This window comes from Pagrus pagrus (genome assembly GCF_965226575.1).
Source record: "Pagrus pagrus genome assembly, chromosome: 24".
In the NCBI taxonomy this organism is placed as follows: domain Eukaryota; kingdom Metazoa; phylum Chordata; class Actinopteri; order Spariformes; family Sparidae; genus Pagrus; species Pagrus pagrus.
Genome location: NC_140206.1, coordinates 11,504,932 through 11,530,396, shown reverse-complemented (window position 1 = coordinate 11,530,396; position 25,465 = coordinate 11,504,932). Strand labels below are relative to the sequence as shown.

At 42.6% G+C, this 25,465-nt stretch overlaps 1 protein-coding gene across 6 annotated transcripts in view; it reads right to left on the bottom strand.

The window, feature by feature from the left end:
* The window catches only part of zranb3 (zinc finger, RAN-binding domain containing 3), a 125,725-nt gene that overhangs the window by 35,958 nt on the left and 64,302 nt on the right, over nt 1-25,465 (bottom strand). For all 6 annotated transcript variants that reach the window (XM_084347157.1, XM_084347158.1, XM_084347156.1 and 3 more), the window contains 8 exons: nt 23,060-23,145; nt 21,034-21,205; nt 15,842-15,976; nt 10,997-11,116; nt 6,663-6,782; nt 5,813-5,992; nt 5,146-5,319; nt 3,618-4,062 (listed from right to left, as the gene is read on the bottom strand). In XM_084347157.1, coding sequence (XP_084203283.1) covers nt 3,618-4,062; nt 5,146-5,319; nt 5,813-5,992; nt 6,663-6,782; nt 10,997-11,116; nt 15,842-15,976; nt 21,034-21,205; nt 23,060-23,145 — 1,432 coding nt within the window. The remainder of the gene's footprint in view (nt 1-3,617; nt 4,063-5,145; nt 5,320-5,812; nt 5,993-6,662; nt 6,783-10,996; nt 11,117-15,841; nt 15,977-21,033; nt 21,206-23,059; nt 23,146-25,465) is intronic.

The window sequence follows — 25,465 nt, the reverse complement described above, 5'->3', positions numbered from 1 at the left end:
CGTTAGCAGCTCTGTCCTGCTCTTTGTTTAGTTTGTTCTCAACCTCAAAGACTTTTTAGGGTCAATTGCAATAAAAGAACAAAGCTGCTTTTTTTTAGATGTTTTCTTCATGTTTAAGCAACTGGTCAGAATGCTAGTTTAGGGCGTGTAACTTTAGCCTTAATCTTTAGCATGATACCATTTTTATGGTCGTCAAGTGCATATTTAAGACAGGGTTTACGGACATGTTAGGGACATAGGGTTCTCATTTAAAAAAAAATAATGGAAAAAATTAAAAAGTCAACTGGAGAAGGAATTTTCAAATAACTCACAAAACTAGCATGAACTAGCTAACGTTTGCTAGCTACAGGAAGTCAAATCTGCCCATAACTGTCGTCATTTCAGCTGACGAAATCGACAATGGTTGAATCAGATATTAGAAAACAGTTTAGTCAGAGTTTTGTCAGTTTCTGTCTCCCACATCAAGCGTCAGTACTTTCCATCAAATCATATAATCTTTCTTTTCCTTCTCATTTCGAACATCTCAGTCTAGTTACATCAATCGCCTCCTGGTACAACAGACCAATATCCTTCTGCATGCTGACTATTCTTCCTCTGCAGCTGCTGTTTTGCTATATTTTTGCCATGCCGATCAAATCCACAGACTGTGGAGGCCAAATGCTACTTCTTCAGTCCCTCTACTTTAAATACGAAGCCCGGATGTCCTCGCGTCATGCGTTGGTATCAAGCGATCTTAAAACCACCAACACAACTTGTTCACACAGCGTCACAACTTTCTTTCAAGTCATTGTGAGAAACCGTCGCTCTTGAAGGGATAACAACTCGTGTCACACTATAGGATCTGACCTGCTTATTTTCTTACATTTCATCACCGAGCTGAGGATTGCGGTGCCAAGTTGAGAGATATCTCCATAAATACAGTTGTTATTTTGCAGCACAGTCTGTCATTTACAAATTTAGCAGGTTGTTAAATTCCCCCCGTCTAGCGAGCTGACACAGCCTGCTGCTGTGAATGCAGAGTGGCGCTTGTGACAAAGAAGAGAGTGTGATTGCTGAATAGTTATCAAGCATCTGCCGCAGCTGAGCATGAAATGGGGGGTGAATTCTGTTAAAAAATGTGTGTGTGGGTGAGTGTGTAGGTGTGTGTTTTTGTGCTGCTCAAAGGCCGAGGTGCTGCATGTTTGAACTACGTGTGTTTTAAGTGTACCATCATCACTTCCAATGGACTGAGCTGCAAACAAACCTTCAGGATAGCCAATATTTACTCTGTACTTACACTAAATATAGATCCTACATTTGTATAAAGACACTTGAGTCACTGGATAATGCTTATGTGCAGCATATGTGTAACGGTAAAAATAGAGGGAGATTCATGCAGTTTTGCATCTTATATCAACACCACTGCTTTGTAGTACAGAGGATCATGTTAGTGAAGGAAAAGTCAACATATCTGATGCGATGTCCACAGGTGTGGGTGACTGTTTGTCCAGCTAGCTAACTAGATAGATAAATAACATTATTTTTAATGACAAAATAAATAAATCTGAATATTGTGGTTAGACCATGGTGTGGGAAGTACAGTTCACCAGAAAACCAGGTTAATAAAACTCAGTTATCATTTCTATTACTCATTTATTTTTCACTTATCATTCTTCCTCCTCTACAGGTCAGTTTAAATTCATTATGAAGTATAAAAGCCTGCAATTTGTCCGACAATAGGGGAAAAGATCAGTTCGCAGTGTTTTCCTGAAGCTCGCTGAGCTCGAAGGGCCAGAGGTGATTTTGTCATGAGTCATCTTGCTGTCTTTTCATTTAGACACTGTGAATCCTTTTAAAGTGCAGTTGTTAATTACTGAGTATTTTTAACTGTAAGGACTTGTTGTGGTGTTGAACAGTTATAAAACATTATGTCTTAAAAGAAATAGTCCCTGTTGCATGTTGCTGTTTCCATACATTTCCTTTCTTTATGCTAAAATAAGGTAATTGTCTCCTGGTGACTCCAGCTCCATAGATGGTGCACAAATATGAGAATGAAACTGAGGTTTCTTTTCATAATATCTTTTGTAAACCAAGACACATTTCAGTCAATTAAAACAATCAGTCCTTTAGATTTCTGACTGTAACATGTTGCAAACAAAATGTCTTTGACTTGGTAGATGAATTCTTTCTGATTAAAGAAGTATTTATTTGTGGAAAATAAAACATAAAAGGCTTTATTTGTCAGACAATAGAGGGGGACAAAGATCCATTCTCTTACTTTGTTCATTGGCAGCCGAAGGGCGAGAGGTTATGATCACCTGAGGATTTGTTTTTGAGTCATCTTGACTCTATTGTTGTTAAATAATGAGCAAAAAAATATTTAAGGATGCATTTGTAAGCATTTTAGTCTAGAACATAAAAAAAATACTTAAAGGTATCGACAAAATGTGAAAAAATGACAATTTTGATGTCTTTGTATTGTGTTGCAGAGATCTGTCTACTGAGGTTAGCATGCTAACCAGCTAGCAGTGTGCCCTGAGCTCCTGCACCCGGCAGAGTTAGCTAATGGGACCGCTAGCGAACAGCAGCTGTTGTTAGCAGCAGTTAGCAGTTACTCTGGTGATATGCTGCCCCCTATTTGTTAGGAGTGGCCAATTCTTACATATTGCACCTTCAAGACGTAGTTGTGTTGTTGAGCAGTTATAAGACGTGATTTCATTAAACCTTCGTTGTTATTTCATTTCAGTACGGAGCGTATCTTCGCCTGTGTCTGTCTTTTGTTTAATGAATCGTCTTCTCCACCTCTTGGCGAAGTCATTCAATTGATTCTCAGTGGGAGGCTGTGTCAGACTGGATAGAGAGAGATATATGTTTGTCTGAGTTTAAATTACAAGCAGTCTGATATCAACACAACCATAAAAATCAAGTGGAACATCCTACAATAAAATAAGCCCTAAAACTAATGCTGCTTAAATATCACTGCTGCTGCGAGTGGGTCGAATTTTGGGATATTTTCTTGGAGTCGTCTCTGAGCTGATCTGATGCGTCTCAGACATTTAAAGAGCATGGACCTGCAGCCTGCCAGGTCATAACGACTTCCCTCCCCTCTCTTTTGCTAGATACAATCATAGGCTGTCAGAGATATCAGCCAGAGCCAGCTCAACTTTTCCCAACTTTGTGCGAGACGTTTGCAGCAATAGTAGGCGCCTGTTCGCTCTCTCTCCCTCTCTCTCAGCTTGACAGGTGAGAATTATACTGTGTCCTTGTCATCTGCGGAGAGAGAGAGCGAGACAGACAATATTCTCCGAGCAGAGCTATTTCAGACTCTGGCAAGCCTGCCTCCATCTTTCGCTATCACGCATCTCCATCTGGTTAAATCTGTAATGCTGTTCAGAAGTATTATGTCAACAGACTGCTACGATTGATATTGACGGGAAGGAAAATAAAGCAATGAATGGATTTCGGCTTCAGGTGCTCCGTTCCAAGCGAGAGATGATGGAATTATTGTCTTTCTCTTAATGGAATCCAGTTTGTTTTGCAATCAGTGAAATGAAGTTTGTGAATTAAACAAATAAATAGTGGAACACACGTACAGCGTGCGGGTAGATGGATCAGATGATCTGTTTTTTTAATCCTACCTGAACTAAGAGCAGAAGAAGGGCGCGGAAACTCGCACATCTCGCAGTACGGCAACAGACCGCTGTTGGAGTAGGTGCAGGCCCCACAGCTCCACGTCTCAGTGGAAGGGTTGGGCTCCGACAGCCTCCGCGGGGCCATGAAGGAGACCGGAGCACAAGGGCTGCCGGAGCCGATCCTCCCAGCTGTTGACCTCCGCTTCCCCCCGAATCGAGACCTGGGGCTCGGGCTGGGCTGCGGCGTCCGAAGCCTCTTTAGCTGGGGGGCGAAGTCCGGGTCCGGAGAGGGCTCTCTTTTTTCAGAATCCACACTCCCACATGGTGTGGCAATCGCCTCTGAGGAGGCCGAGGGAGATGTTCCTTCGTATTCTGTTCTTCTCCTCTTTTTCTCCTTGCCGCTGCCCGGGGAGAAGAAGGAACGGATGTCGTGCTGCTTCTCTTTCTCCAACTAAGAAAAAAAGATGTAGTTAGTTTGTGTCACAGTTAACATTTGCTCCATGAAGGATAATAAAGTAACAGAGCAATGTCACCAGGCAAATCTTACCCTTTGATAAAAATACAAAGCAACATTTTCTGACGCCGAGTTGTATCCTGGTAACACAGAAAGGAACACTGAAAAGTACCTGATGACTAATGATGAATAGGCACAGAAAAGCCTTTCATCTCTTTAAAAAAATACTCGTCTAATATGAATCAGAAATGTTTCACGGCTCTTTCAATAAGCCGAATTCCTCCCGTAATCCACTGTGCACTAGGTGTTTTGCTACATTTCTGTTTGTGCCACCAAAATCAATAAAGAAAAGGTCCAACTGGTGCAGTGTGCTGGTTAGCAAAAAAACAACCTGTAACTTTCCCTTTAAGATAAGGACAAATGACGGCAAACACGTTGACGATGTTAAATAAATGTTTTAAGGGCCTTAAGAGCTGAGCCGTGTGGCGATTGCACTTGACGTTTTGAGGATTGTGCAATTGTTTCGGAAAAGAAAACTCTAAAACTAAAACATCATTTAATCTCACAAATCTCAGACGCACTCATCATCATTCAAATTCAGATGAGCTCTTATGTCCTTTTTCTCGATTACTGCATTTATTAGAAAAAAGAAGAAGAAAAAAAAAAGCCTTGGACAGCAAATCTCAACGTTGCCATGGTAACTCTACTCCAAATGTCACCTCAGTTTTTAAAAAATTGTTAGATTTTCAAGTATGTTTGGTCTGCACAGAGTGATTCACAATCTGGCTCCTCTTCCCTCTGAAGGACTTATTATTAAGCTTCACTCAGAGAACAGCACTGGAGCGACAAGGTCCACTGTTATGAGTTTCCCAAGGCCCTAATACTGTACAATGAGGAGCCTTCTCTATAACGGGAACCAAAAAACATCTTATTTTCTGCCACTTTATATCCAAACTTCCTCAGATAATATACATCGTCAGTGCTATCATAACCACTTCCTTTAAATATCATCAGATGTGTTGTTGTGCACTGTATCAGAAATTACACAAATCAAACAAACGACTCCTCCATCTGACTCACATGAGTGAAGAACACGTCATCTTTGACGCTTCCTGTGTTTCCCTCCAGAGGCAGCACCATCTCACCCGGCGTCCACGCGTCGGCAAAGTTGAGGAACTCCCACTTGTCTTTGTCGCCCTGGTCGGCCTTCAGATACTCCTTTCTTCCATTCAGGGTGCAGCCCGTCACCGTTTCCTGACGGATACACAACATCCAGCACACTACTGTTTACTTCTTTCACAGCTTTTCTTTGGCTTCGACATCAAACTTCATGATGGTGTGGTTAAAAAAAATGAAAATCACACGTGTTCTGTAATGAGCACTATCACAGACAGGAGATAAAATATTATTTGAATAATTCAGCTTTAATTACAAATCTTGACATCTGTGGTTATTAACTTAAATCCCCAAAGCCTGTTCTCACATGCAAATCACTTTCATTGGCACTTCTAAGTTTACTCACGCGTGCATACAGCATATGAAGCTCCATATTTTAGTAGAATGAAGCATACTGGAGCATTGTGATGAAGTGTTGTTCGAGCAGCAGTCGTTGGACGTGAGATGTTTTGAGCGACAGACGAGTGAGATCACATTCGGTTGAAGGGACACTGTGCAACTTTTAAAGTAACTCCGGAGGAAGAGTCACACTTTCTGGCATGCATTTTCCCCTTAATGTCACCCTCAGTACCTTCCTGTTGAGCATGGACCACATGACGGTGTCAAAGGTGCCCTTGGCGATGAGGTAGTGCACGTTGACCGAGGCCGTCTGCCCGATGCGGTGGGCTCGATCCTCGGCCTGCTTGATGTGACCGGGGTTCCAGTAGAGCTCGGCAAACACCACGTGGCTGGCGGCGGTGAAGGTCAAACCCTGGAGAGGACACGCACACAGAAAAATAACAGCCCGATGAGATTGAGAATAGCTCGTCTAACCACCTTAAATGGAACAACCCACATCCAATGAACTTTAATTTAGAGGAATCCTTTTTAATAACAGAATATTAGCAGCTAATTGCCATATTAGTGCTTCAAGCACCCACTTCAATTGATTGGAATGCATAACATTTCTGCACAAACTCGGTCACTCGGAATAATTGAGTTTATTAAGTTCGTTATTAAGACTAATACACATTTTCAGCCTTCTTTTCTACTTGCACAAATCTTGATTATGATTCACTGCAACCAACAGCAGTCACCATTATTACAATTTTGCACCAGACGACTCTATTCAGCCGATTTACTGTTGCAGTACAGCAGTATGTGCGTTCAGGACAGCGAGCGTAAAGGTTTCATTCAATTAAAAAGTATTGGCACAAACTCTTCTGAGTCTAAACATTCCTGTAGATGAAAATCAATCATTTTTCATTCACTTTTCCAGGACGTAAAGTGTGATTTGTGATTACCTCCAAGTGTCTTTATTTGCAAAGCAGATTTTGTTTTCAGCCGCTCTGAAAATGCATTATGTTTGTGTTTTATTATTCTCTGTGAAAAGCGAGCTTCCTTTATCACCCAACTCAAATAAACAGTTTGTCTGTGAGTACCTGACCGGCTGCCTGGATGCTGAGGACGGCCACCCGCGTGTCAGGGTCGCTCTGGAACTTGTTGACCAAATGGATCCGTTCTGAGGACGGGACGCTGCCGTCGATGCGGATATAACCAGCCTGGAACAACCGAGGCAAGACGGACAGGAAGTTAGCTTACAGCGGCTTTAACAATGGATCAGAGTGAGGGAGTTATCTCTTCAGCTTTCTGGAACATTTTAGCCTCTTTTAGCCCATTGTTTTGGTTTACTGGCTTCCAGCAGCAGGTAAAAGGGGTCATCAGTGAAAGCTTTTTCACTGCACATTACCTGGCCAAAACCACATGGCACAAAATTAGCAGCTAGCTTGTGAACATAGCAAGACAGAGTTAAAAAGGGTGAATCTTGGCCTAATATTATTCAGGTGGAGAGGAGACATGATCCCAAATTAATGTTAATGTCGCTCCGTGTCTGCTGGCTGTGTAAATAGGCAAGCCTTTGCCCACACATTTGCCATGACAAATTAATATCAGTTGATGAGCAACAGTGTCCAATATCCATTCATAAAATCCTGCCTCTTCCCGTGGATACAGGTCCAATATTAACACCCGCCAATCGCCGAATGGCCGTAGATTTTCCATTTGGCGAGTAAATCTCTGTAGTCTATCTGCTAACACTGGCAGGTAACTGTTTGCACCAAAACTCCCATGTAATTAAAAAACGTGTGCTGCTTGTTTATTTATGGACGTGTTGCTTTTGTCCACTTTGCTGTCTGTGTCAGAGTTTCACACACCCAGCGTAAGGACACACAGACTTCATGGTGCATTCAGGCGCACGCTGTCAACTCTAGAATCTACATCACAAGTGCGTGGGCGCAGACAGGGACTTCATGGTGTACTTAAGTGCAATTTGTTTATATCACATTGGCACAAATCTACAAAACCATTTCATTTAATTCTTAATGTAAACATTAAAGGTGCGCTTTGTAGTTTTGGGGAAGAAATTGTGAAAATTCTTAATTATTTCTTTTCCAAAACTACGTAGTGCACCTTTAATATTTTTAATAGCGCACCAGGCACGAGGGCTCCTTGTATTTACAGATTTAACTATCCCAGAATCTCTTTTATTTCAAAGCTAAATTAGTATTCTACCTGAAATACATGGAGGAGATAATATATGTGTGTTTTCTCACACATTACATTGAACTGACTAGAGGCTCACGCAGTTTGGGAGTGACAGCATTGTCCCCCTCTAAATACAAAGCAGGTCCAGGTTTGTGTTGGATCATTAACCTGAATTCTATACTAGATGTTTCAATAGCAGGTGTGTGAATGAACGAGCAGAGGAGCTGTAATGAATTACAGTAAATGAAACAGCTTCTATGAAAGAAAATGAGCGTGATGGTAATAACACAATATTTTGGAACACCGCACAAAGAGAGCAGAGGCGGCGTGTTCATTAAACCTGAACTTGAACTTGACATTCACTGAGCTGCTAATGCACCGTGGCCGACTGCACTCTTTTGATTTGGGTCCACCGGTCCTGCAGAGCTGCTCAGTGGCCGACAGTAGGAGAGCGCGCTCGCACTGTGCAGCTCCCACATGTGAATGGAACTGTAACTGCATGAATATGAAGCAGAAGCTTGCTGAGAAAGACCAGAGAGGTCTGTTTGTCTTTTTCCTGGAAAAATAAAAGGTCAAACAAATGTGCTGCAGCGAACCTTCACAAGCGTCCACCGGGTTTCGACTCAAGGCCATGAAAACATTTAGAACTCAACCTGCTGTTCGTCTCTTGCACGTCCTTCGCTATATTTACTCGTTTAAAACAACTTTGTTTAACAAACCCTCGAACTGCTTTGATACCAGGTGAGAAATGGGAAAGTGTGGCTCATAAACGCAGCGATAACATCATGTGATTGGAGGGTAGTCTCTTGTCTCTGCCGAGCGTCTCGTCACAGCGCGTTGCCTGTCGTTCCTTTTTTTAGCCCGTCTCTGTTAATTGGTGAGTGCGAACGCACCAGAGAGTGAGCCTCTCACGGAGGAATGTGTTATCTCACGTCGTACCGCTGTATTACATTCAACCAACACCTCCTCGACCCCTGCGACACACAAACACACCCACGTGCGCAGACACACACTTGAACTCTTTCACAGGTTGCCACTGCTGAGCTAAGAGACATTGTTTGCTTGTGATGACTTGTGAAATACACCTTGGGAGATTAGTTGTGGGAGTAAAGTTTACTTTCTGGGAGAGGAAAAGTAGACTTTTCGTCAAGAATGAGAAAAAACTGATCTCTCGGATGATGATTAATAGATGCAATCAAGTTATTTTAACTGCAAAGTAAACCTCTTCTTTAAATACTAGTCCTATATTACACAGTACTTCTGAATTTAGCATACAGCATAAGCGGACGACACAAATAATTAATGACTGCTAACATCTTTTGCATATCCCCCGCTGAAGAACAAGCAACATCTTATGAGCTTAAACCTCAGTGCTCGGTCTAATTTAATCACATATATGGCAAGGATCTGACTTATAAACTCAGCACGACAATAGATGAAGAAATAAAACTTAAGTATGGGGCCAATTACCTCCGGTTAGCCAGGAAGGAGGCGTGAAATATGAATACATTCAGCACATTCAGTGCTTCCAGGTTATCATTAATGGGCAATTCGGGTCTTTGTGGCTGGAAAAGATCCCTTTAAACCTTTGAATTGAAATGACTAAATGAAATATCAACCACATGAAACGGCGCTCCTTCTTGTTTCAAAATGATTGACAGCGCAAGAACAACATAAATCCCATTACTTTTAAACCAGATCTGGGAGGTTTCAGGACAGCAGATGAAAGATTTTAAAGAGTGTTGTGTTATAACAGCTCAGTGCACAGGAAGCAGGTTTTCTGACTGATCATTACTGAAAAAGCTCTGAAATTGTGAACAGAACAAGAAAGGAAAGTAATGGTTGGCTGACATGATGTTAAACTGACAGCTGCGTTTTGTTCACTTGCCTTTTCTTGGTTTAAGTCTCTCAATGAATGTCAAATACAGACAAAAAATGCACTAGAACATTAAATATGAATTTCTTTGTGATTGTACTGACAGATTCAAATATACGATTAAATAATTCTGATGATTCAGATGGATAGAGAAGAAGATAGAGATATAAAGCAGCTGATAGCTAGGGAGCTACAGAGAGATTTAGCTACGTAAAAAGGAAGCTAGTTAGATAGTTAAAAGCAAATTAGCAAGATAGATAGCTAGTCCAGATAGCGAGCAAGACAGATAGATAGCTAGTCCAGATAGCGAGCAAGATAGATAGATAGCTAGTACAGATAGCCAGCAAGATAGATAGTTAGCCGAGATAGGTAGCAAGAGCTAGATAGCTAGTCCAGATAGCAAGCAAGATAGATGAATGACTAGTCCAGAGAGCTAGCAAGACAGATAGATAGCTAGTCCAGACAGCGAGCAAGATAGATGAATGACTAGTCCAGAGAGCTAGCAAGACAGATAGATAGCTAGTACAGATAGCGAGCAAGCTAGTACAGATAGCGAGCAAGATAGATGAATGACTAGTCCAGAGAGCTAGCAAGACAGATAGATAGCTAGTACAGATAGCGAGCAAGCTAGTACAGATAGCGAGCAAGATAGATAGCTAGCTAGTCCAGATAGCAAGCAATATAGATAGATAGCTAGTCCAGATAGCGAGCAGGATAGATAGTTAGCCGAGATAGGTAGCAAGAGCTAGATAGCTAGTCCAGATAGCGAGCAAGATAGATGAATGACTAGTCCAGAGAGCTAGCAAGACAGATGGATAGCTAGTACAGATAGCGAGCAAGCTAGTACAGATAGCGAGCAAGGTTTAATTTGAATACTGGGCAGTGCTGGAGCTGGTCGGTGGCCCACAAGGGAGTCTAGCACATTAAACTACTTTGAAGTTTTTTAAATTTTTCTACAATCTTTAATTTTCTTCTTTGATTAATGGTACAAGCAGAAATCTGTTAAGTTCCTGCAGTGGAATGGGATAATCGTTTGCCTCGTCTAGAACAACAGATACCTTTTACAGGGTAAATTTAACAGGTTCAATCACACGGTAACATCAATGTACCAAATCCATACTTACATACATATAGACATGCATTCATAAACAGGTCAGTGTGTCAGCAGGGTGCTTTTATGACCTCAAGCTTTAGAAACATACATTCAAGCCAGTCGTCTGGAATGAAATTCAATGATTCCCACTGACTTCAAGCCATTCTTGCTGTTTTTCCCCAACAGGTGCTACAGCGGCCAGTGCTTACTACCCCTTTAACAGGTTTTAGAAATCCAGTTGCCTGCGGACTGCCTGGGGTTACCTTGGCCTCGATGACGGCCTCGGTGCAGGCCTGCAGCATGGTGAGGTGGTGGGCGAACACCAAGAACTTCAGCTGCTCTGCCTCCAGCATCATCTTAATGTAGTCCTTCACAGCTCCCGCCTGGCCACACACACACACACACATACAGAAATAGACACAGATGAAAGAGAGCTACTGAATCCATCACTTCACTGCTCGACCACACACAGAGGAATCGGCTAGATCAGTGAAGAAGTCAATTAATCACCGCGGCATCCTTTCTGTGTGATCGATTCTCTATTGAATGCCAGGGATCCAGACTTTAAAAGGAGAGAGCGCACAGAGTGACTGGGGCGCATTTGTCAGCTCACAGATAGTGAGAGCAAATCAATAACGCACAACTTGGAGATATGATTGGTGTGCGCTCTTTCTTTTTGGATTTGGGTGACAGCAGGTACAAGGAAATTCACCTTGTGATCCACGGACAAACAGATTAAAGGTGCGCAATGTAGTTTTAGTTGAGAAATGTTTATCCGAAGAGAAACGTATGCCTGAACAAACTAAATAAACAAACTCTCTTTGTTCACACTTTCATACCATTTTACTTTGTTTACAGTATATGTGGCGGACCCTGCCACCTTTCTAGCTTCAAACAGTGTTCTGGTGACCTTATTTTCCTCTGAGAACAGCTTGTTTAATCAGTTATGGACGATAAATATATCTGAGATTGTGTTATTACCTCAATATTGAATTCTGAGTTTGAATTTTTCTTCTCGAAAATTACATAACGCCCATTTAATCTCATAATTTAGCAACAACTTCAGCCCAGAGCTTTCTTTTCAAATGCCATCAAATTAGTTTTAAGACTTGAACTGAAATACGTCGACCATAAATATCAGGAGTCAGTTTGAGGGGACGGAGGAAAACTTCATCACTTTGTGTGAGTGAGAGGATTTTTTAGATTTTTTCAGGTCTTGCAAATAATTTAAATATTAGGCTGGTTAACTGTCAAAATGACAGCTGCAGGCCAGAATTACTGCAGCAAGTAAAAGTTCAGCTCAGCTATTTTATTCTGGAGTTACTTGCTGTGTCTTCTTACGCAACCCTGTTTATACTCTTGCATGGCATTTTTATTTTACCTGTAAGTCTTGTTTTATTTATGAAGGCAATTGGTAACAATGCTTTAAAAAACATCACAGTCCAAATTTAACAACATCTTGCTGGTTCCTGCTGAAGCCTCTGACCTTGATTGACAGTGTGAAGCTAACTATCTGAAAAAGAGAAAGCAGCAGAAGTGCGAGCGAGTTAACTGTACCCTGCAGGTATCCGTATCTATCATTCCACCGTGCGCTGCTGCCCAGCGATCACACTGTGATGGCTGTGGCCGTTCCTGCTACCTTCAGCGAAGCTGGAGTGGATGTGCTGTACAAGCGTGTCATTGAGCATCCGGGCTTGGCTCATTTCAGAGCCCCAGGCCAAAAAGCAGCCAAGAATAGCACCAACTAGTGAGAAATACTGAAGTTAGATTTGAGTCAAACAGAGCCCTTACTAGACGGTTTTGGAGACAGGCCGTTCTCCGCGGTGTGAATCCCACCCCTATAATCTCCACACCTCCTGCAACATGACAACCTCTGCAGCCATCACACCTGCTCTGGTGGGAGAACCTCTGCTTTGCCTTGCTGATAATTAGCCGATGCGCCTGATAATGAATCTCTCCGCCAGGCCTGCCGACCCTGTTCTGATCTGGGGGGTCCTCATTACTGACGGCTTGGCTTCGCCGGCTTCCTTCCACTGAGTTTAATTAGTGCACAAACTTCTCGGCTGTCTGAAGCGGCCTGTTAGCTTGCTTTAAAGTCCAGCATCAGAGCTGTCCTCTCTGGGTAATTGGGAGCAGATGCTTGGCGGGTAAAGCAATAAAAATACCCCAAAGGCGTTTGGCAGCTCCGTCGCCAGGCGGACTGGCAGGCAGGCAGGGGCCGTGATGCTCGTCAGAGTGACATAGATGTGTGAATCTATCACACCATTGCACCCCTCCCGATGATCCAAAAAAAGAAGAAAGAACGCGCTTTTTTTTTTCTTCCTGAAGTAGAGAAAGTGTGTCTGACTCTGAAAACCAATAGGAGAGGAAATGAGACTGGGCCGGCAGTATCGGCTTTGAGGTGGGTGAGTGGGCGAGGGGGGGGCTTTGTAATGAAAGGAGGTCCAGTGTTAGGCTAAACTGAGCAGAAATCCAATCAGCAAACAACGCCAAGCGCAGAAAAGATCCAAGCTTGGAGGCAGGCTGAGCGAGTAGCGTGTCGATGATTGCATTCGGTGGTTATCTCCGGTCTTCGTTAACCTCGGGGCTACGCTCCTCATGGCTGAGGGCGTCGGGCTAATTGAGAGGAATGCCAGCCCTCGAACATGGCAGATGATTGGAGAGGGATACTATATTTTGTGGAAATGTTTACTACACTACAAGTATATGAGATGCTGCTTACTTGCATGGCACTAAGATTAGTGAGGCTGGGAGCTGATCAGAGATTGAAAAAATGTTTCCGCAGGAAGAGAAAACGTAAATGCTTGTTAAATTCTCGGCACCAGTTGCTTTGACCCCAACCTTCCTCACACTGTATGCATCCAGCCACCTTCCCATATTGCTTATTTCTCTCTCATTAAAAAGAAACGTCACTTCAAACTGAGAGCCGACCGAGTTTCCATAGCAACAACATCACAGAGATGCTATTTTAGTGCGGTGTGTAACTTTGAGATAAGGTGTAATCATGCCAGGCTGGACGCAACTAAATAATACCTCAGTTATAACTCCCTACTTTGTCTAAGTGCTTTCACCGGCGACCATTAGGCTCTGTTACCATGGCGATGCTTTCCCATGAGATCTCACTGAGTGGTCGGCCAAGCGCTCTGAACATGATGCTGTACCATCAATTCACCATTTCCTGAAACATGACATTCTTTAGCCAGTGTTTAAGCTATTTAACCTGCTCTGGATGATATATGTAGTTTGATGTTTTAACTATCAGCTTTCAGACGACTCTCAGAGGTTAAACACCTTTGGAAGTTTAACCCGCAGGGCACATTTCCTTCCATCTATGGCAATATGGCAGTAATGATGTGATGGTGTCTGCTTTCTCACAGTATGTGTGGTTATGTAAAGCTACAGGACAGCTGCGACTAAAACGTTAAAAGATAAACGTTTATATCTCAAACTTCTTCTTAAAAAAACACAGTTTTAGTTACAAAAAGTAGTAACATTGAAATAACATTAATAAGAACATGATGTTCAAAGTGTAATAGTTCAACACTTCTTGTCAACCGATAGATGAGAACATTGAGTCTGTGGGTTTTGTTATATTTGGACACAGCTGGACTACCTGTTTCTCCCGTTTCCAGTCTTTATGCTAATCTAAGCGAACCAACTGCTGGCTTGAGCTGCATATTAAGTAAATAGACATGATGGTGATATGTGAAATAAGAAAATGGCCCAAATGCAAATCACCAAGGCAGGCAGCTAGAAAAACAAAAAGGGAGCTTTAACTGGCAGGCAACAAAAAACATAAGAAGCAGTCAGGGGCAAATCCGAGACCTAATGAAGTACATGCAGAAACTAAAGTACTAACCAGTAAAGCACTGGGAGCACAGGCAAGAACAAAAAGAGGACAAGAGAACAGAGAAACCAACAGAGAATGAGGAAAAACACTGGAACTAATTAACTAACGAAACACGTGTACACAGAAAAAGGGCGGGAAACATACAAAGACAGGAAGTGGAAAGAAAAACATGACTCACAAGGATATAACCTACACAATAAAACTAAACTAAAGCAAAAACCCAAACCATGACACATAGTGGTGTCAATCCTCTCATCTAACTCTGCAAGACAACAAATTAGCATATCTCCAATACTATTTCTTTAAAGTTGCAATATCATCATATAGCTAGCATGCTAACCTCAGTTGATATCTCTGCAACTCGATACAAAGATGTCTCTGACATAACGTCATCATTTAATTCTCCACATTCTCCTGATAATTTTAGTTAACTTTGAATGTTTTAAAATATAATTCTCACATATTGTACCTTTAATTAAATCCAGTCTTATAACTGCTCAATAGCACAGCCAATACATCTATTTTAAACAAGACTGCTTTCAGTTTTCAGACACAAAAGACACAAGGACTGCTCTCCCATTATACTGATAGTACACGGAGGTCGAACTAAAAGCAAGGCAGTTTTTTTTCTAAGCTGGTGAAAAGTTCAGATTTTTCCTGCTCGTTTGAGAAGACAAAACTGAGAGCAGGGCCAGCTGTGAAAGCAGCTTATGGTGGACTTACAGACAAAAGAGGTCTGAGTACTTAAAGTAACAATGCTCTAAGGAGAAATATCACTTTTAGTATCTAGGTATTAAATGTTTCAGAGGATAAGGCTGGCGTCAACTAAAGTCCACTAAAAGACCAAAACTAGCAATGTGTTAGCCCGCCTGTCAATACTTCTGATTTCCCTGAGGTTCCTGCTGAAGATCTTTAAAAAATATTACAAACATAGCTTTATATTTTTTAAAAAAGGCAACATAATTTGCAGAAAAACCTAAACAAGAGGAATTGCTGCATTTCTCGGGGACTATATTCAGCTGCGGATAAATACACACTTGGTGCTCTCATGGTTATTCACGGCAGCATGACGGTGTTTGTGGACTTTTTTCTAAATAAATTACAGTGTGTTACTGCTAAACAATGTAGCTGTATTTCTGGACTACAATGGACTATATAGGCCCATAGGAATCTTTATAAAATTCATAAAAATGTAGAATATCAACAGCCTTATCCATTGTATAATAATAAAGATGTACTCCACTTGGTCTCCTGTTACCTTGGCAATAGCTGTTTGCTTGTACATCCGTGTGACCAGGCTCATGACTTGAGTGAAGGGGTTGTCCGTGGCGACGACCCCCGACCCCATCCCCTTCATCAGTCTCTCCCACTCGGCGAAGCTGGCGGAGGCCTCCTGCAAGCAAGGAGAGTGCAAAGACAGTGAGGCCACGTCCTTTATTTCTTCATCCACCCTCGCTCTCTATCTTGTTCTCTACTGTTTTTGAGATATAAAGGGCAAAACAATTAATGGTGCTGCTGGGTGTCCTACTTTCCCTGGAAGAGAAAGAAAGAAAGAGGGAGAAAAAAAAAAACGAGAGAAAGATGGAGAATTCCCCAGGAAGCCACCCCCCTCCGACTGGGCTGCTGTGTTAGGTGGGTCATGAGCATCTCCCAATTATAGCCGCCTTGTGACAAGCCGGGGTCGAAGATGGAGAAGCAGCCGGGCTGGTACAATAAATCAAAGACGCCTCGCGTGCTCTCAAGGTGATTGGCGAGAAGTATTTAAGGCGGGAGAGGAGAGCGGAGAGGATCGCAGTGGGAGAGGCTGCCGGCGAAGAGCAGCATATGCTACCTCCTGCTCACAAACAAGACGCCCAGAGAGGCCGTGCATTTGTTGTCCACATGTAGGTTAGCCCTGTTTATCATAAAAACAGGGCTCGTGTGAAAATATGAGCAGCACAGTTTGCCCAATAGTTTGCAGTACAATGCAACAAATCTGTTGAAATCTGACTTTAAAAAAATCGTAGAAACTGAGTGAAGTAGAGTTGTTAAAACTTTTTAGCTTGTACAACTTAAATTGAATAGTCCACTTGAGGTAAAAGTGAAGTCAACTTTTACATTTTACAGTGCAGGGCTGTCCCGAATACCATTTTTAGGGCTCTGGAGCTTCTTGAAACTCAAAGCTGAGGACGGGGGTGGTGGGGCTGAGCATGACTCGTAAGGGACTCAGTCAGACATTTCTCCGTTGTCGCTGAAGTGGACACCACAGTGCAGCAAAACATGTCTTCCTGTTTAATTAAAGGCAATAATATTTAATTACTGTATAGCTATTTTGCAGGCTGGTTAATACGGCCTTAACATTGTATCGCAGTATTTTCTGGCAGGCTGTTGCGATACACAACATATCTTGATATTGTGACGTCTCCTCAGAAGCACTTCATAAATGATAGGTCTAGGCCCCCCAGGTGCCCCCATGTTTGAAAAAAGGCAGCAAAAGTGCCCTCTTGGATGCCCCAATGGTAGATAAAACATGATGAAGTGCCCTCTCGGGTGCCCCTTCAGTGGACAAAACACGGTGCAGTGCCATCTAATCACAACTTTCTGCGCGCTGGCGCCACACCGCATACAACTGGTGCTCTTTTTATTTTCTCCCCTCTGCCCCCCAAACAACCTCACCACTGCGATACGCATTAATATGGATACAAATAGTCAAATATTCAGATCCTACCCAAAATAACTCTAGCGCGCCTATGATTACAGCGCCTCAGAACAGTGCTGAACCCCAACTCAGAGGTTATTTTGTGCCTTTTCTTAACAACTCTCAATTCAGTCTGTCTGAATTCAGGCTGCAACACCATAAAATGCGGGGAAAAATTCTACAGGGACGAACACTTTCTTAAAGCGCTGCATATCAAACGATGCAAAACTGTGAACCATATGGCGAGCTGAAGGAAGAGGTGCTCCGCGCGTGATTAAGCACATACATACACATAATGATGTGTGAGCGAGGGGGGTCGGAGGGGAGCGGAAAACAGTGAGAAACTGGAGACAGGCCTTATTAATGCGAGCGCAGACGCATATAATGGAGGCTTCTTCGGCAGGCAACTTCCACGACTGCATTTTGTGCACTGTATGGGAAGATTTTGGTGAAACATGAAAGCTTTGCACCATTTAGTGAAATAATTAGCATTTCAGCGGATGCAAACCCTGTCAAAGTCAAGGACGGCTGAATGGATGAATAGTATCGTATTGCAGGAGCACAAAGCTGCGTTTCCTTTATGTTCCCTCTCAGATGTTTCCCTCGCCGCTCACCTGCATAAACACACTTTTTCGTCAGTCTCTCAGTGTTTATTTCTAATTAAAAAACGTTACAGTCGAGCATTTCTTCATAATCTCCTGGAAAAAAAATAGAACCCGAGTGGCTAAACCCTCCACCCTTGATGATATTCACTAGACTAACACTGACAAAAGGCCACGGCTGAAAACGTAAAGGGCAGGAGGGGCATAAAAAGTGTCTGGCTGTGGAAGATAAAAGCCATCATTAGGGAGAAAATGAGATAGGATGAACGAGGCTGAACTGGTGAGTGGTCCTGGTGTACATATATATTGTCGGTTAGCAGAACCATGCTTGAAAAGACAGTCTGTTTAGAGGGAAAATAATGTCCACCCAGTCTTTTATGTTTTATATTGTTCATATTTCCCTGCTTGTTGGGAGCACAATGGCCGCCGTCGCCGCTTTGGATGACTGGCCACTTCACGCCTCTTAAAAACCAGTCCATTTAGCTGGGAGGGATGAAACGTCTATCTATTCTTCTCGGTGGACAAATACCTGCAGAAAGCATTTGCGCATTCATCTCATGGACAAAACAAAAAAAAAAAGGAACTGTAAAAAAGGCGAACTGCTACAGCGGTGCTTTTTGTTTTCAGCAAAAGACAAATGATCTCCGAGCTCATTCCTCTGAGGATATTACGCATCAAAGCTGCTGTTTCAGCCCAACTTGAGATAAGAAGAGCACCGCGAGAACAACTATAAAACATGACATGAACTTTTCCCACTGTACAGTACGCTCCGTGTCCTAATTGGCACCACAATGTGGAAACACTGACCATATTTAGCCCCCAATTAAAGCATCCCTTAACATTTAGGGAGATTGGGGGGGGGGGGAACCCCTGCATCATCACTTTTCGGAGCAACTTCCTTATTGTTGTCTCATTCTCGGGACGGCGGCTCGGTGTGTAATTAGCACCAAAAGAGCTCCTCGAGTTTTTTCATTACTGCTGATATGATGCAAAATCTAACAAAAGCTTCATTGCGGACGCTTCTCAGTGTGTGCTGCTGCAACAAACCCCTCGCAGCCTTGACACCGGTGACCTGACGCAGAGAGTAGCACACACTGGCGGGCGCACAGGCCGGGTCAACGCGACATTAGCATTCACATGCACGTTCACATGCATCCAGTGTGGCGTGGGAGGCAGAAAACCGCAACCATAACTTACTTTGGGGATACTAAAAGAGATGCAAACACCTACACACGAAACATGACATTTACTCTACAAACACCCTGGTATCCTCTTTATGACGGAGCACACACACACACACACTTCAGTGTATCTCCGCTCAGGCTGAAGGAGAGTTATGCAGTCTTAGAGTAGCAGTAGGCAGTTTTTAAACTCAATTTTGTTTGATAAAAACAGCAAATCCTTATTTTTGCAAGGCTGGAAAAAGAGAAAAATCTCAATCTCTCTCACTTTATCTGTGAGGTTTGCTACGAGTGTTCCTAGTCACACTCAAAAAGCCCCCCTCTTAACTGCAAAACATGTCGCTATCTGTTCTGCTCTGTTTGTGTGCTAGTTTTAATACAAATAAAAATGTTACCCCGAGAGTAAAATGAAAGATTCGACTTCGCCGCCGAGCTTTAAAATCTGCTGTCAGAACTCAGCAGACGGAAACATAACACATTTAGCTGCGTCAGTAGTGGAAACAGTTAGAAAATATTAAAGCCTCTGCCAGCGAGTGTCATCAGAGCGGCGCCACGCTGTTCCAGCCTGTAACAGAAATACAGACAGAATACTTAAACAAGAAGTTAAACGCTAATTAACGTCGTTTAAAATTAAAGGCAAAGAGGTCCGTGACTTAGATGCGAGGCGACAGTCGTGGAAATGGACAACAGATGATTATAAAATATGTTACACTGCTAGATCTCTCATGTTCCTGCTGACGGAGAGTTGCATTAAGTCCCTGAGGTAACTGTTGGAGTGAGATAACTAACCGAACAACAGAGCTGTGTAATTTGCAATCCATTATGACAGTGGTGAAGTATATTTAAACATATACTCTACTTAAAGGGCGACTCCACCTATTTTACACATTAAAGTGTGTTTACAGGTCATGGCGAGTACGACTGCATACGCGTTAGATGTAGTATGAAGCCTTTTGTGGCTCCAGAGGAAGCTGCATGTAATATGATAAATTGCCTCTGGTGATGTCAGTGATGGGCTAAATTGCATTGTGGGTAATGTAGGCAGAACACAATACCCTGTTGGACTCATTATGGACAATTTATAACAGACATGATCAGAATCGGCACAGCAGAACCAGAGATATTGTCTTAAAACCTGGCGCCTGCATTACCCATAATGCAACTTAGCCACTGATTGACATCACTGGAGGCTATTTATCAACTTTCGTATTTCAACACTGTTGCAGTTAAAGAACTGAGGACTTTTCCCACCACTGCAGGACGATGATGATTCGGTGAACAGATGTTTTACTTTTCCGTTCGCCATCTTATTCAAATTCATTCAAAATGAGGCATCATGATTCATCAGCAAGTGTTTTTCTCACTGTGGAGAACGGCAGACAGACAGAGAGGGAGAAAAACATGTCCGGGCCACTTGTGAATTGCGGTCGCACCTAAGAGAAATCCTGACAAAAAAAAAAAAAAAAAAAAATCACATGAGTCACCGAGAAATGGATCCGTTCATCTGAGCGGTTCTTGCATGAGGCCCACTGTTTGGCATCTTTGCTTTGATGAATGACTCCAACCATTTATCGATTCTCAAAAATTGCTCGAGACGAAAGTTAATGACAACAGCGGACAAAAATATCAAATGGTTACGAGCAGAAGAGAGTCTGTATTTCACTGGATTACTCCCTGTGAAGTGACACATGTTTGTCACGGGGGATAACAGAATTTAATTTTACTTAACAGCGTGAATCTGCCGCATCTCCATTAAACGAGATGTGACACTCGACTGGATGTTTAGACGTAATTATTTTTGGGATTTGTGCGTGTGTGAAAACGTGAGCGCTGAAACGATTAGTCATTTATTCGGGAACTATTTTGATGATGAACTAATAGTTTGAGTCATTTTTCAACCACAGTTGCTTGTTCCTGCTTCTCAGACGTGAGGATTCGCTGCTGTTCTTTGTCTCAAACCGAACATGTTGTTATCTACTGTGTGTCCAACCTTTGCAGCCTCCTTCGGCAGGTCGAAGGGAATACGCTGACGGACTTTGGGAGGCAGCTGAGTGAGCACTTCAGCCTTGAGACGACGGATCATGATCTGGCTCAGCCGCTGGTGCAGCTCGTCCAGGTTAGATGCCCCGCGACAGTCCCACTGCCTGCGAGGCCCGAAGTACCTATGAGAGAGCGAGTGAGAAGTGAAGCTGTGGTCGCTGATGCACTTTATACTGACTTCTACCGAGGAGAAACTCACTGAGAAAACATACTTATTTACAGAAATGCCCTGAAGGAATAGTTAAACACATTTAAACATTTCCACCTGGGAGCTGCCCGGCGCTACAACAGCCCTCCATCGTTTACCGCTGAGCAGCTCTGCTGGAGCAGTCGGAGGATCAGTTTTTTGCTTAAGGGCACTTTTCAGAACAGGAAACTATTTTGTCTAATGGCCACAGCAGCAGGTTTATCCCAAAACTCGCAGGCAACTTTCACAATTCATCAGCCAAATGGATTTTTTTTAGAACAGATCTGGCCCTCCACACAAAGGCTGGTTATCTGCCATATTGGCTGGAAGTGTGGACAAACTTAATAAGGCACTGCCAAAAATTTGCTGTTTCACACTTCGGTATTTAAACTTGCAAATGCTGAAGGAAGGGAAACTGATTCCCTCTTTCTAAAATAACCTGGTAGTGGGATTTGAACCAGCGATTAACCAGCTGTGTGGCTGCTTTTCCTTCTCCTGGGCTGCTTCCATCGCCCACAATATCTTCTCTATCACCAAGACTTTGTACACATGACATTGCCATGTGCCGCACTCTATGAATGACAGCATCAGTGTGTGTGTGGCTCAGAAAGGCATTCCCCAGCCACACTAAGTGCTATTATATACAAAGTGTTATCATTAATGGCGCCAGGCCCATCCCCGACCGAGCCGCTGACTTTGATGGACATCCAAAACAATGCATTTGATGTGTTTGTTCACACATGTAACTGATCGTCACTGGCAACTGGCAGCCAGTTGGCATTTAACGCTTGGCTTCAGTTGTGGTCTGGCTCTGACAACAAACCCTCAACTCAGCAGCACCGCAACTACAGACTCAGGTACAGCCCACCTTATCCCAGCAGACACATGAAAAGAGTGGAAATTAAATGGTGGGTGAGAGACACCGAACGTCTGTTAAGTCCACCGCGCTAAGATTCGAAAGAATATAAATATGAGCGGATCAAACTGAGGTATTACATTTTAAAGAACAGTTTGACATTCTCATGTTCATGCTGGGAGTTAGATGAGAAGATTGATACCACTCTCATGTCTTTCTGATGAATATGAAGCTGGAGCAAGGAGACGATTAGCTTAGCTTAGCATAAGACTTTGCCAGCCAGGCTTTGTCAGAAAACAACTAGCCTGGTTCTGTCCAAATGGAAAAAAAAATCCAGCTACTAAATAACATGTTATATGTTTGATTAAACTGTACTGAAACTGAAGTCTAAAATAACAAGTTGTGAGTTGTTTCTTTTTAGCCAGGCTAGCTGTTTCCACCTGCTTCCAGTCCTATGCTAGGCTAAGCTAGCAGTCTCCTGGCTCCCGCAACATAATTAGAGTTATCGTCTCGTCAAACAAGTAGTAAATATGTCACAGACAAATGTGATAATACCGGACTGTGAGGTATTAATGAACTTTAGCAATGACTTTAAATTGATTTTTAGCCATGCTAGCTATGTCCAACTGCTTCCAGTTTTTATGCTAGGCTAAGCGAGTGGTAATTACAGTTAGTGGTCCCTGTGCAATAGCAGACTTTGAGTTTTTTAGTGATGCAAGTAGCTAAATTTTTAAGCCAGGTTAGCGGTTTCCGATTGCTTGCAGTCTTTCTGCTAGGCTAAGCTAACGGTCTCCTCACTCTAGCATTAAAACACACCACATGTAGCAGAACAATTGGAAAATATAAGGGAATATATTTGCACAGTGTTGTATCCTCGCTTGCGTGTGAGTGTGTGTGAGTGTGTGTGTGTGTGTGTGTGGGTTGCAGACTCACCTGTAATGAGCGTTGCAGTATTTCTTGGCATAGTCGGTCCAGGTTCCAAACCTCTTGGGATAGAGAGCATCAATCTGCATGAAAAGCTGTAAAACACCCAGACAGGAAAAGATACTGAACAGCAACTCTAGACTTAAGCGCACATTACAGGGTGTGTATAAATGTGTGTGAGTGTGTGTGTGTCTGTACGGGAAATAAAGATAGAGGCTCGGGATAAGCTGGAGAGAATATGAGTGATAATATCTCAGTGTCTCATTTTTTTAATTAATCTTCTTTTTAATTGTAATATCCTTCTCAATCTCACATGTATTTCCCTCCAAATAAAAATCAACTCTTTTTTATTTTTAACAGTGCATTATGATTTGTCCTATTCATCTTACCTAGTTAAAGTGAGACTTTGAGACTTTTGAAAGGATACGTAATAAATTCTTGGTGGTATGACCAGTAGCTTAGGGTGGCTAACGACAGTTTAATTTATTAGTTAATTGACTTTATGGCTCTTCTATAGGCAGGAAGGTTACGTTAGTTAATGTTACCAAACGTTAGCTAAATGTTGCTGTGTCGTAGCGGACATTATGAAGCCACTTTGCTGAGGTTTCATGCTACTGCTACACATTCATGTCACAGACAATATATTTTAATGATTTTAACGCAAAGGTTAAACTGCTTGCTTCAAGCTAACATGACGCGTTAAAAATAAAATACTATAAAACATGAAACTGAGCTATAGCTATAGCTCATAACCTTCACTTTCTTGAAAAAAGTAGTCTATTTGCTAAGCTAAGCTAACCAGCTGCTGGCAGTAGCTTCATTTTTAGCACACACATGTGAAAGCAGTACCAGTCTTCTCACCTAACTCTCGAACAAGAAAGAAATGACTTTAATAAAGTTAATCTTGTCTAAATTTCCCCGCTGTCTTCCACTAAACTGACGGCCCCCAGCAGCAGCACACATCTGTAAGACTGCATGCTACTTCAGTTTTTCTCACCTTCTAGTTCTTGTAAGCTGCATGCAATAACTCAAAGTAGCAAAGAGCTTTTTTTGGCTTTAACACAGACCTTACCTGTGCGCATGATTAGTCTACTGTCACGCAGTGCATTTTGCAATTTATTCAAGGTCCTGTTGTCCTTCGCCTAGTTTACCAGTCTTGAGTTGTGCAACTGTGTGGTAATTTGTGTCAGCGCCGATTAACCAGGTCAAACCGCTGCGCCGCGAGACGAGGCGAAGAAAATGAAACCGAAGTGAAAATTAAATGAAACACAAATGAAGATAATCAGCCGACTGCTGCTAAATAACAACAGACATAAAAAAAAAATTGGTAGTCTTTAAATGATCTTTGAACGGCTGCTGCAGGTGACTTGCGGCATTTTTAGAAAAGCGCCTTTTTCTAACATTAAGTACATAAAGAGTGTGTTTGCATCACAGGTTGCGACAAAGCTCTCAGGATGTGTGTGCGCAAACGTCGGCGTGCCTGTGTGTACACACCACATCCCTGTCAATTTCCCGTATTTGCGGCAATTTCTGAAGTAATGACAGGTAATCATCAGCAAGGCGATCTGAATAAGCAGCCGCGGTGAGAGCGCTATTCTAAATTCAGCGCTTGTTCAACAGGAGCTTTGCATTTTCCCCCCTCACACTGTTGATATAATGGGTGGGTGGAATGAGGGCACATCATGAACGGTGCAGCATGCCCTGAGCTGTGTGCTAACTCGATGTCAGAGCCACAGTGAGTAATGATGGCAGTGAGGAGACTGGCACAGAGGCAGGGACAGGGCTTATCAGGTTTATGCTGCGGATGATAAAATGTTATATTCAGTTTCAGATTCTAGCGGCAGAGAGAGGGAGAGAGATGATATCTAAAAACTAACCTCACCACTGCAGGCAGGCAATGGCAAAGACAGGATGGCATGTATCGCACACACTACACACACACACACACTCTCTCCATGATACACCTTCTCGAGATTTCTTACGAGTACTAACTTCGCTTCATTTTGGAATTAATTAGCTGCCTGAATATCATCAGTTAATTATCATGATCGGGTCTAGGCAATAATTAAGTTTTCCTCACAGCAATGTGGCAGTTTGATGGCAGCGCAATCTGAGTCCCGCCTCACATAGATACTTTAATGTAGCCGACACAAAACCAGTGATGTCAGTCCTGGATAAGCACAGTTATGGAGTCGGATAACAGCTCGCTCTGACCACGTCGCACCAGTTTTAGCTTTACCTTCGCTTCCAGTCGGGTTGAGAAGTGATTTAATGTTTTATTAATGACATTTAAGGATCTTTATGGCACCTGGTTACATTTCGAGATCCTGAGCGTGACTTAAAGGGGCAATATGTATTTATAGTTAACTAAAACTAGCCAGAAGCTCCTGTAAACACTAGCTAGCACTCCCTTGG